Source organism: Dryobates pubescens, chromosome 12 (assembly GCF_014839835.1).
Source record: "Dryobates pubescens isolate bDryPub1 chromosome 12, bDryPub1.pri, whole genome shotgun sequence".
Taxonomy (NCBI): Eukaryota; Metazoa; Chordata; class Aves; order Piciformes; family Picidae; genus Dryobates; species Dryobates pubescens.
The window spans coordinates 21,522,832-21,535,190 of NC_071623.1; the positions used below are offsets into that span (position 1 = coordinate 21,522,832).

The 12,359-nt window shown below is 47.0% G+C and overlaps 1 protein-coding gene across 1 annotated transcript; it reads left to right on the forward strand.

Moving 5' to 3' along the window:
• Positions 1–10,900: 10,900 nt before the first annotated feature.
• KCNE1 (potassium voltage-gated channel subfamily E regulatory subunit 1) lies at positions 10,901–11,368 on the forward strand. The gene has a single exon (XM_009907370.2). It carries the CDS (start codon positions 10,930–10,932, stop codon positions 11,308–11,310), a length of 381 nt encoding a protein of 126 aa, XP_009905672.1. The 5' UTR covers positions 10,901–10,929; the 3' UTR covers positions 11,311–11,368.
• The last annotated feature ends 991 nt before the right edge of the window (positions 11,369–12,359 follow it).

Here is a 12,359-nt window from a genome sequence, read left to right on the forward strand (position 1 = left end):
GCCCAGAAAAACTCTGTGAGTAAGGGTTTGCATAACTTTCTGATGATTTTTTCCCTTGATATGCATGGGAAAGTGCCAAAGATAATGATCTGGACAGAATCATGCTAGACTTCATCTATGAGCCACAGGAACAGCCTTTCTAAGAAAGAGCAACAATTCATTGTAAGAGCAAACTGTAGTCTCTGCTCTCCATACCCACCTGAGTATTTCTTTCCTCAAAACAGCAGTAAGACCAACTTAAAAACAACAACAGAGGCCTCTACACCTCCACCAGGAATATGGTTCCAAGAGACCTGCAAAATCCTGTGTATGTGAAACATCTCTTATCACCTTCTGAGAAAACCTACATTTGCTTTCTGGGGATCTCAATCACTCTACATGTTGTCATTGTACTGAGGAAAATTAAAACATTGGCTACTGACAGATCAAGAAGGACAAAGAAACTTCTTGCCCAGAGTGATTTTGTAGTGTTGAAGAGAGCCTTTGTATACTGCCACTGCTATATAAACTAATAATGTCCCACCAAAGTCAAACAGAGGGCACACTGATGAACGTGCTCTTGCCTAATGAAGACATAGTCTTCCTCTCAGCTGCAATGGAGCTATGTTGGTTTGATGGTGGGGGAAGTGAGGCCCCTCAAAGACACTGAGATCTCTCTAAAATAATCCTTGCTTTGGTGTGCCCAGCCTCACAGCCTAGCCCTCTTCAGAGATGCAGCAATCAGAACAGTTTCACCAGAGGTTACCCCAGTGCTCAGTGGTGCAAGGAGGCTATGTGATGAGGGGGAACAGGGTGGGGGAGCCACTGTATTCTTTTTTCCTTTTCTGTCACAAGGTGTTAGCCAGTGGGATCCTGTTCACAGATCTATGGCTGATTTTAGGAATATGACTGAATACCAGCTTCATGTGATATATCAAGAATGAATCAAACCCCAGAGGCTCAATGGTGTTGCTGTGGGGTCTAAGGGAGACTCACTCCTTGTCCTCCTGAAGAAGAGGTTCACTCTTTGCCAGGTGCCCATCACATCCCTCACAGGGTTGGTAACCTCCCTGCTGCATTTAGGATGGTAGGTTGACACTCCACCCTTCACCTTCCCAGATGAGTGCTCCCTGTGACACACTCCTGTCTTCCTCAGGGAGAGCTTGTTTCAGTGCAGATTGGATGACATTGCCCTCCTGTGTGTTTAGGCAATGCTGCTCCAGCTCAGGTGTTCTCCATGGCCTGTCATCCTTTGTGCCTTGTGGGATGGTGACAAAAAATGAGGTGGCTGTCTTTAAGCCTTGGTTCAAAGTCTCTTCTTTGGGCACTGCTGCCCAGTCTGCCTCACATTCCATCGACTTCCTCTCCGTGCGTGCACCTTTCCTTTGGGAAAGGATGGGGCTGCCACCAAGTCCACACCAAAACAGTGCTTCTTTCCCAACACCTTCCTGGGTATTCAGCTATGGGATGAGGAGGGCTGGGCCATGAAGTTATACAATCTGATTTTGTCCCATATTTCTCCCACAAGGAGGAAGCAGGGCCTGACTGCTCACTCTCTGCTGTCACCGACCATGTGTGCTCTCCTTCTATCCTCTTCCTCTTCCTCCTCCTCCCTTATCCCCTTCTGGACTCTGTCCAGGACTGCAGCACCACCTTTCAGCATGCTCAGGCTGCCTGGAGTGGGGTGCAGTCCCTCACTGCCTTAATCCTATTTTTGATCCTTCTGCATTGCTGGAAGATGTAGTCAATTTGTTTATCAAGCAATGCACTGTTTGCCTATTTGGTTGCAGCCCATCATTATGGCAGCATCTTTTCCTGGTAATGCTCTAGCTTCAGTTAAACACTCAGGATACTCTTCTGTGATTTGCATGAGATCACACTCCTGGGCACATGATTTCTTTTTATTCTGGAATAAGACCTCAAAGGAGAATGCTTTGTGGGTGTTAAGGGGTACATGAAAGCAAGAAGTATCAGATCTTTCAGAAGGCATCCCAGAAGCAAAATGAACAGTTTTCTGCTCTGGAGGAGAGAAACTGAGAACACACAGCCTGGACCAGAAGCAAGCCAGAAGTTTCCAGGGCTTTGGGCACAGCTCAAGACAGTTACTGGTGCTGTCCACTCCTCTTCCAGAGACATTTGAAAGGTATCTCCCTGCCTAGAGCCAGCCTAGGAAATTATTCTGTCTTGTTAACAACCTGCTCCCTCATTTGGATGCAGTGACACAGTGGACATGGGCTGCACCCCCCACCCCACTGAAAACACAGACTAAAGCTGGCATGCAATGTCAAGATACTGCTTTCATCCATACATTTCAATGGAAATGGCTCCCCCCTTCCTCTTCACTGGAAGATTGCCCTCATCTTAAATCGCCACAGCTCCTAATGCCAGGGGATTTTGCTGACACCTCTGCTGTTTCTATAAATGCCTCCACATGTGCCTACGGGCACAGCTTTGGTGCCTTGTCTAGGCTCAAGGACCCGCAGGTCATGGCATGTTTGTGTGTGTGCAGGGCAGCAAGCAGGTGAGCGTCAGGGTGTAAGGGCAGATCGTATAGGATCAGTGCAGAAGGACTGGTGATACCCCAGTGCCCTGGCATCCTCCTCCTTCTCCCCTTGTGCTGCACTGCCTGCATCACGCAGTGCTGGGGCCTTTGGCATCCCCAGGTGCCAGCTCAGGAGCAGCCCCCATGCCCCCCCTCAGCACCTCCCACCTGTGTGCCCAGGGCTGGAGCTGACACCTGCAGCTGGAGGCCGTCTGACGGCACCCACGCCACGGGCTCCTGCCCTCCCCCAGCCTGGTGAGGCTGGATGTTTTCCTGTTTGCCTCTTACCTCTTGCACTGATCCTGGGGACAAGAGACAGTGACAGCCAGGCTACTGGCCCTGCGGGAGCCAGCCTCTGCCTGCTCACACCTCAGGGGCTTTCCAGGGCTCGCATCTTCCTAATTCTCCTTACCCAGGAGGGGCTGGATCCTGCACCCAGCAGTGCTTTGCTACCAGGTCTGTACCGACACTCTGTGCAGAGGGGCTGGGACAAGAGCAGGTGGTGGTGGAGATGTGGGGAGGCTGCAAAAGCCACGGAGCTCCTGAGCTGCAGATCTGAATTGATGGAGGAAGAAGAGGGAGCTGGGGCTCTGTCTGCTAGGTTTTGGTTGCTGTTACAGCTGTGCCAGTGTTTGCCTGCTCTTTGGAGCTGGGTGTGATTCCAAGGCAGCTGCAACTGACAGGATAAAGTTAGTTGCATATTGTTTGGGGAGGTTATTATGTTTTTCTGCTTCAACATAGTATGATACATGTACAGTGTATGTAAGAAGACTAGATTTCTGTTTTGAGATCAGCTGCAACTGGTGCTTTGTGGAAGAAATTGATGTACACCCCACGGTAGGAGTGCTGGTTTTTAAACCAACACATGGACCTGAAGCATTGCTCAGGTGGGTAGAGATGGATGCCCCTGGGACTGATTGGGAGAGGCTACAGACTTGTTAGTGACAGGTGGGCTGTGCAGAAGGTGTGTAAATCTTGTATATAACTGCAAATCTATCCATACAATGCTGCTTCTGGGCTGTGCTATTGTCCCATTTATGATAGAATCTGAGTCCTGGATGCTGCACCGTTGCAAAATTTCGAGGAGCTGGACAGAGGAACTGGGTCTGTCTTGTGCAATACTCTGGCCTCCAGAAAGTTGTCTGACCTACTCATCCCTGTAACAAATAGCTGGGGAAATGAGCCAGGGAGGTCAGCAGAGCTATTGCTTTATGGTGGTGGAGAAGCATGTCCTTGGCAGAAAGTACAGGAGGATGAGCAATGTGCTGTACTAACTCTTGCTACAAGTGTAACACAGCGCTTTTGTGTGTGTCATCAGTTGATGATAAGTTGTTAGACCACTGCATTTTCTAAAGATATGCATTCCTCTAGACTCCCTCAGCTTCTGGTGCTTGGGTACTGCTGCATTTGGTAGCAACACAAGAAAGAGGGATTACTGGAGATGTTTGTTTAGTATAAATTAGAATGTAAGTCCTCTGATTTGTGAGAGCTAAGAAAATTGTATTAGGAGATGAGCATCTGTCATCTAACATCCACCTCTATTTACATAACAAATATCACATTTTAACCTCAGCAGGGAAGAAAAGTACAGCTAACCAAAGTGAATCAGTTTGCCCACTTTAATGCTCAAGGACAGAATTCCCACTAAGATGCAAAGCTGAGTGTCACATCCTCTAGGTACATTGCATAAAAGAATTAACTCTTTTCTTTCTAAACCCCAGCAGTTAGTTGCAACTCAACAACATCTCATCTGCACTGAAGCTCAGCTGTTGGAAATAAGCCCAAGTCAGACAGCAGCAGAAAGGGCCATGCCAGAGCTGGCAGCTCCATCTGGGTTGGGTGCCCTCCACTGGCAGTGGCATCCAGGCTCGGGAAGCAGCCTCCAGCCTGCTTCTGAGCAGACAGACCCATTCTGCTTTGCCTGGGTTGGGAATCAGCCAGCTCTAAGTCAGTTCTGACATTTATGATCTAGACAGAACTTATATTAAGTGCCAGATGCTCTGCAGCTGCAAATTGCTCTGTTTGAACTCAAATACCAATTTACAGCTCTGTAATGATATCTTCATCATGGTCCTACCTTCCCAGCAGCAGTGGGTGCAACTGCCTCAGCATCTAGACAGGCACAGCATGCTCTCCAGGCTCAGTCTGGCTTCTCTTCAGACCCAGCTGGGGGTCAGACTCTGCATTACACACATAATCTCAAGGACCTGCATTTTGCAGCTCTAGCACTCCATAGCTGTTAGATTTGGATGTTCAAGAGGTTAAGATTAGGAGTAGGTGTCTCATAACATGGTCATACTGGAGAGACAGGGCCTCAGCCATGCTCAGGGGTGGTTTCTGAGATGGCAGATAAAGATGATGCATGTGAAGCCTATTCATGCTTGCCCATGCATCTCCAGTCTCACAGCATGTCCTGCTTCATACCTCCAGGAGTAACTGGGCTTGGCTGTCACAGCCCTCCGTCACATGCAGCCCTTTTAAACCAAGGAACATTGGTAGCTTAAAGCTTTCTTCCCTAATTCCTACTGTTAACTGTTAAAATGCAAACTTGACACATGCCTTCTGCCAGAGATCCTTCAACTTTTTTTTCCTTCAGGAGGCAGTTCTCAGTGTTGATGCTGGGCCAGCTTCCCTTCTACCCCAGAGGGAAGATACCACCATGAACAAAGCAGATGGTAGAAGTTTATTTTTCACCCTTCCTTCTATAAAACTACCTTCCTTCTCTAGGAGGTCTCCCTTGCACCCAGATGAACCCCACAGTTCTTCCCCAAACCACAGAGGCTTTGGGGAGCAGCATGGTGGGAGATGCTGAGGGTCTAAGCAGTGTGAATAGACTCTGATGTGTTTGGGAATAAGCAGAGCAGGACTCATTCTTCTCTATGCAGTGATCTTTGGGGTGTATGAGGAAGGCAATATTTGGTTTGGCTGTGTCTTCCTGCCACAGCTGGGCTGTCACCCTGCAAGGAACAACTCACCTGTACTAAGTACATTCCTGGAGAAAATGTTGCACAGAGTGATGTCCAGCTTAAAGGCATCTCAAGGAATAACAGCCAGGAGACAGAGAAAATAAACACTGTATAGGACCCTCAGATCTTCCCAGATCTTCTCAGATTCAGTTAGAATGAATTAATGGTTTTATACCTTCTGAGAACCTGCTTGTTTACAAGCAATATTTTTAAATGCTTTGGAAAGGGTGATGAAACTGCCTTCAGATGCTTTTCCTCCCTTCACTGACTGCAGAAACAGTAGGCCATACTGAGGCAGTTATGATACAGACCTGTCTCCTTAGAGTCCTGCTTTTGTCTGCTCCTAAACTCCAGAAAATGCAGCATCTTGCCTGCCATCCTAAATCCACACTTTTTATGAAGCTATCAAATGAAAGAATCATGGAATGATTTGCACTGGAAGGGACCTTAAAGATCATCTGATTCCAGCTTCCCTTGCCATGGACACTTTCTGCTAGATCAGGTTGTTCAAAGCCCCATCCAACCTGGCAAACTTCTTTGGGTAACATGTTCCAGTGTCTCACCACCCTCACAGTGAAGAATTCCTAACAGCTAATTAAATCTACTCTCTTTCAGTTTAAAACCATTACTCCTTGTCCTACCCCTATGCCCTAAAAGAGAGTCCTTCCTATCTTTCCTGTAGGTTCCCTTTAAGTACTGGAAGACCACTCTAAGGTCCCCCTGGAGCCTCTCTTCTTCATGCTGAACAACCCAAATTCTCTCAGCCTTCCCTCCCAAGAAAGCTGTTCCAGCTCTCTGGTCATTTTTATGGCCCTCCTATGGACCCACTTGAGCAGTTCATGTCTTTCTTACTCAGGGGCTGCAGAGCTGAACACAGTACTCCAGGTGGGGATCTACTGAGAATGGAGTAGAGGGGGAAAATCACCTTTCTCAACTTGCTGGCCATGTTTTTCATGTTGCAGATGATGATTTCTGCACATTGTTGGCTCATATTCCATTTTTCATCCACCAATATGTCCAAATACTTTTCCACAGGGCTGCTTGGAATCCTTGCATCTCCCAGGTTGTATTGACACCAGGGATTGCTCCAATCCATGTGCAGGACCTTGCATTTGGCCTTGTTGAGGCTTGCACATGCTCACATCTCCAGACTGTCAGGGTCCCTCTGGATGGCATCCCCTCCCTCCAGAATGCCAACTGCATCACACAGTTTAGTGTCATTGGCAGACTTCCTGAGGAGGTCCCTCTCTACCTTCCACAAGAAAGAGATGTGAAAGAGAAGGCAAGTGGCATCTGACAGTGAGGAAAGGGACAAGGCATGGTGTGTGAAGGCCAGCTTCAGTGGTGCTACTTGGCATCACAGACCATGGCCAAAAGGGCCAAAAGGGCAGTGGCTCAGTTCATTGTTGACACCTAGTAGAATATGAGTGTGAACAAAGCCAGCAGCACACCTCCACTACTGGGAAACCTGTGTGTTGGAAAGCAACCTGCACTGAGCCCATTGCTTTTGCTTTGGCAATCTCTCACCTGTGTGTAGTGTAATGGTTGGATAAGCAGCAATGCATCTGAGAGCAGGATGTGGCCCAGGCTGCTGCCAGCCTTAGGAAAGTCCCTCTGAATCACTCACTAGTGAAAGAGTTGATGAACTGTTTAGCTTTGACCCAGGTAATTTTTAACACAGGCAGTTCACTGCTCAGTTCTTGCCCCCTGCCAAGAAAAGTAGAAGAGGTGATCCTCTAAGCATGCACTAAAACCTCCTGTGGGAGGTGTAGGATGGAGACCATCACCTTAGGTGAGGTCCTGGCTTACCAAGATACTACTTGGGTAAACCAAAATGCTGTTTGAGGCTGAATGTGATGTTACTCAGAGCTCCTTAAAGGAGGTCCACGAGGGACAATAGCAATTTTCAGTCCATCAGCAGCTGGCTGAGAAGAGTAGCAGGGAGCTCTGGTTGTGGTCAACACAGAGAGCTTTTGAGACAGTAATATGTGACCATTTGTCATGGAGTAGGCCAGTGGCACAGGTGGCTCTTCCTGCTCCTGTGTACTTCAGCTCTAAATTTGTTCTGGTATGGATTACAGTGGAGCTGCACAGGGCTTGTGAATCGCTGGGCAAGGCTTTTAGGCTTGTTGAAATTTCAGGAGGTGATTTCCTGGGGACCAGTAGCGTGCCCTTTCCCCCCCTTAACCTCTCCTGTTACTGAGATCTGATGTGGTTACAGAGACAGGGTCGCTCAGCTTCCTGTCAGCTTCCAACCCAGCTGGCACACAAGCAACCCTGAAGCAGGCAATAGCTTGCAACCCTCAGGAGCCCCCCCAAAAGAGAATGGGATGGAATGGAATGGAATGGAATGGAATGGAATGGAATGGAATGGGATGGAATGGAATGGGATGGGATGGAATGGGATGGGATGGGATGGAATGGAATGGGATAGAATAGAATAGAATAGAATAGAATAGAATAGAATAGAATAGAATAGAATAGAATAGAATTAACCAGGTTGCAAAAGACTTTTGAGATCATAGAGTTCAACCTATCATCCAACACCATCTAATCACTAAACCATGGCACCAAGCACCCCATCCAGTCTCTTCCTAAACACCTCCAGTGATGGTGACTCCACCACCTCCCTGGGCAGCACATTCCAATGGCCAATCACTCTTTCTGTGAAGAACTTCTTCCTAACATCCAGTCTAAACCTTCCCTGGCACAGTTTGAGACTGTGTCCTCTTGTTCTGGTGCTGGCTGCCCAGGAGAAGAGACCAGCCCCCACCTGTCTACAACCTCCCTTCAGGTAGCTGTAGAGAGCAATAAGGTCTCCCCTGAGCCTCCTCCAGGCTAAGCAACCCCAGCTCCCTCAGCCTCTCCTCATAGGGCTTGTGCTCCCAACCCCTCACAGGCTTTGTTGCCCTTCAATACAGGGAGGTAGCTGAGGATATTCAAGCCTCAAAACATCAGTTCATCAGCACCTGAAGTGTCTTCAGCACTACTGATAATTATTATGAGAAATTATTGCTTGCCTTTCCGGAAACAAGCTGAGAGATCCAGTGAAAATACTCTTTGCCTTAAAATGATGGCAATATGATTTCTTAGCAGTTTTACATTTCACAGTGTCGACACGTTCTACACACTTAGGAGGAGTAATCTCAGATAAAGGTTTAAGCTTCTTTTTTTCTCTTCCTTTCCTCTTTAAAGGATCTGAAAGCAGCTGTGAAATGTGAATAGATTTTAACTATTAAGCCCAAGCTGCCAAGATGTTATTTCCTGTAGCTTTGACTCATGCAACTGAACAAAATTTGGATCCAAATATTGTTTTGTACTGATGATTTTTGTCTCCCTCTGCCACCCCCAGGCTCGGCTGTATTTAAAGCCAAAATACCAAGGCGTAGTCTCATGTGTGCTTGTTTTTCCTGCTGGCAAGGCACCTCGTTGCAGGAAGTGCTGGTTTGGAGCAGGGTGAGTCTGAGCCCACAAAAGCCTGACCTGAGCCTCCTGTGGTCACCCACTCACCAGGGAAAGCAGTCTGCTGTCATGTGGTGTGGGTTGGTGCCACTCATGTCCCACATCATGTTATATGATGAGGAGAAGAGGGCTTTCTCCAACAGAATTTATCATCCTGGGCTAAGCATATGACCTCCAGTGAGACACGGCCCCAGATCCATGGCTGCACAGCTGGGAGGTCCAACAAAAGTGTTCAGACTGAAAATCAGCACTTGCATTAGTAATTAATTCATGTGAGCATGTTTGATCATATTCCTGTCTCCATTAATTGTGTATTTCATTTGGCTGCCAACAGCACCTGCTAGCAGAGAACACACCTGGCAAATAACTGCTTTCCATACGAGGGATGGCAGGCCCTAAGGTCAGCAGCCTTGCTTCCTCTGTCTCAGCATCTCCTTTTACAGCATTTGTGCCATAGCAAGGCACAGGCAATTCAAAGAAGCCTCCAGTAATCTCTTGTCTACTGCAGTGACAGCTCACAGCTGGAGGCTGTGTGCTCTCTCCTGTTTGGAGGTCCCATACAGCATCCATGCATCATGAATGTCACCCTCACAGAAGGGTGTCTTTGGTGGCTTTCTGCCCAAGTGTTCACTTCATTCTTGATGTATTATAAATGACTATAATACAGTACCTCTTAAATAAACCAAACCAACAAAGGGTAAGTATGCAGAAGAAGGTTTTGCTGACATGCTGGCCTAGTCTCACAAATTTAAAACTGTGGAAAGCACTGTCAGCCATCTTCTGCGATTACAATGCTGCTGTCACAGAAGTCACTTTGAGTAACAGTGCCTCGTTCAGATGTGCTGAGGGCAAAACCAGGGGGAGGCTGGTCTTAATTTTCTAGAGACATTTAAATTAAGCATTGCAGCTAGATTGTCAGTCATGTTACCTGGCTGCTGAGGCTTTGGGACTGCAGTGCTGATAGGGTTGCTCTTATTAGCTGATTTACAGCTGATATTGGAAAGGGTAAAGAACCCTTCAGCTTCACATGTCAATGCAGAGCACTGCGGAGGGGAGGTCTGGGATGTCCAGGTGCTCCTTGATGTTACCATTTCCTGCCCTGTTTCTGACCTGCAGTGATGTCACTGGAAGTCCTCCTAACCAGACAATAAAACACTGGTCACATAGCAATTTATTTTGGAGAGGAAAGCCATGATTGCTAGCCTGCAGGAGGGAGGGTGAAGGGAGATGCTTTTTCTTTCCACTGCTGCATAGGCAGTTACTACAGACTCCTCTCTGTCCATTCCCTGGGCAAATGCCCATTAGGAAGTTCCTTTAAATTAGTGTGGAATGCATTTTGGTAAGCAGTTTGGTTGCTTGGTTTTGCATGATTTATATCATTATGAGAGCTGCAGAAGAAAGGCAAGACTCCTCAGCAGGGTGGACAGGAGAAGTTTGCTGCAGGTACTCACTTAGTGATTTCCACTCACTGAAGCTTTGTTTCCAAATTTGATCCTTAAGCTGCATGTAGGGAAGAGAGAACCAAAGGAAGACATGACCACAATCTTAAACACCAGAGGCAGTTGCTGCAGAACATGAGTGAGACTCTTCTCATGCCTGTGAGGACTCAGGGAAAAAGTCATGGGCTTTAAATAGCAGCACAGGAGGCCTGCATGAGGTATCTGGGTGAGTGGCCAGCAGCTGAGGCAGCTGCACACCATGATAGACTCTGAAGTCTGAGGAAGTTTAGTAAGGCAGGTGTCTATGGGGGACAGACTCAACCTGCCAAGCCTGGCTTGGAAACAGGAGGTGAAGAGGTTCCTCCAGGCCTGTACAGCCACCCTGCCTCTGTGCCAGCTCTGAAGTATCTCTCTTACTGAGAAGGGGAGACAGTAAAGGAAGACAGAGGAATTGCATCTTTATCTGATGGCATGCTCCTTTTTTCTTTTCTAGCTAAATTGTAAATAAGGAAGAAAGAAGTGTGAAGGACAGAGGAACAAGATGTTGGTGCTGTCTAACACCACAGCCACTAATTCACTTCTCTCCAAGCTGCTTCAAGACTATCTGGAGCAGACAAATAACTCTGCACCTTCCCCGGTCAGAAGTGCCGGCACCAACCTGGAAATCATCTACGTGTTGATGATGCTTGGCCTCTTTGGCGTCTTCACAGTAGGAGTCATGCTGACCAACATCCGTGCCAGGAGGCTGGAGGGCTCTCAGGACCCCTACAACACCTACATTGCCACAGACATTTGGCACAAGAAGGACAGGCAGTATTTTCAAGCCAAGCTCATAGAAAATTACAAGCTGTGCTGTGTCTTTGAAAACCAGCTGGCTGTGGAGCAGCCAGGCATGCAGCTTCCTGAGGCAAAGTCTTCTTAGCAAAAAAGGGGAAAGGACTGCACTTTGTACAGGGACAACCCGACTGACATCCGGTATGAACCAGGCTGCCCATCTGCAGAGCCGCAGGCACTCATCTCAGTCAGACTGAATAACTGATGGTGAAGCTGACGGGTCTGTGATGGGCCTGGCGCTGTCAAAGTGCCCAGCCACCAGTGCCTTGGTGCAGTCACTGTGTGATCAAGGACAGGGGACACTCAGAGGGAATATCATCGACTCATCAGCTTCACCTAATGAAAAAAATCAAATGTTGGTGTTGCCAGTGTGAACGTTTGCAGTAGTTCATGTAATTACATCCAAACTGGATTAAGTGCAAGCTTAACTTCCAAGGATGGTTTAAGCAACTATTTTCAAGTAAGAACAGATTCTGGAAAAAGAAAGAAAGAAAGAGAGAAAGAAAGAGACAAAGAGAGAAAGAAAGAGAGAAAGAATGAAAGAAAGAAAGAGAGAAAGAAAGAAAGAGATAAAGAAAGGGGAAAAGAGAGAAAGAAAGAAAGAAAGAAGGAAAGAAGGAAAGAAAGAAGGAAAGAGAGAAAGGGAGAAAGGGAGAAAGGAAGAGAGAAGGAAAGAGAGAGAGAAAGGAAGGGAGAAAGGAAGAAAGGAAGAAAGAAAGAAAGAAAGAGAGAAAGGAAGGAAGGAAGAAAGGAAGAAAGAGAGAAAGAGAGAAAGGAAGGAAGGAAGAAAGGAAGAAAGGAGGAAAGAAAGAAAGGAAGAAAGGAGGAAAGAGAAAGAAAGAAAGGAAGAAAGGAGGAAAGGAAGAAAGGAGGAAAGAGAAAGAAAGAAAGAAAGAGAGAAAGGAAGGAAGAAAGGAAGAAAGAAAGAAAGAGAGAAAGGAAGGAAGGAAGAAAGGAAGAAAGAAAGAGAGAAAGAGAGAAAGGAAGGAAGGAAGAAAGGAAGAAAGAAAGGAAGAAAGGAGCAAAGAAATAAAGGAAGAAAGGAGGAAAGAGAAAGAAAGAAAGAAAGAAAGAAAGAGAAAGAGTAGCGGAAATATTGACTTTACCCTTTTGTCCAGCATAGAATAATCATTTCAT

Excerpts from the sequence above, each read along its gene's own strand:
- KCNE1 (XM_009907370.2), top strand. The coding sequence starts at position 10,930 with ATGTTGGTGCTGTCTAACACCACAGCCACTAATTCACTTCTCTCCAAG.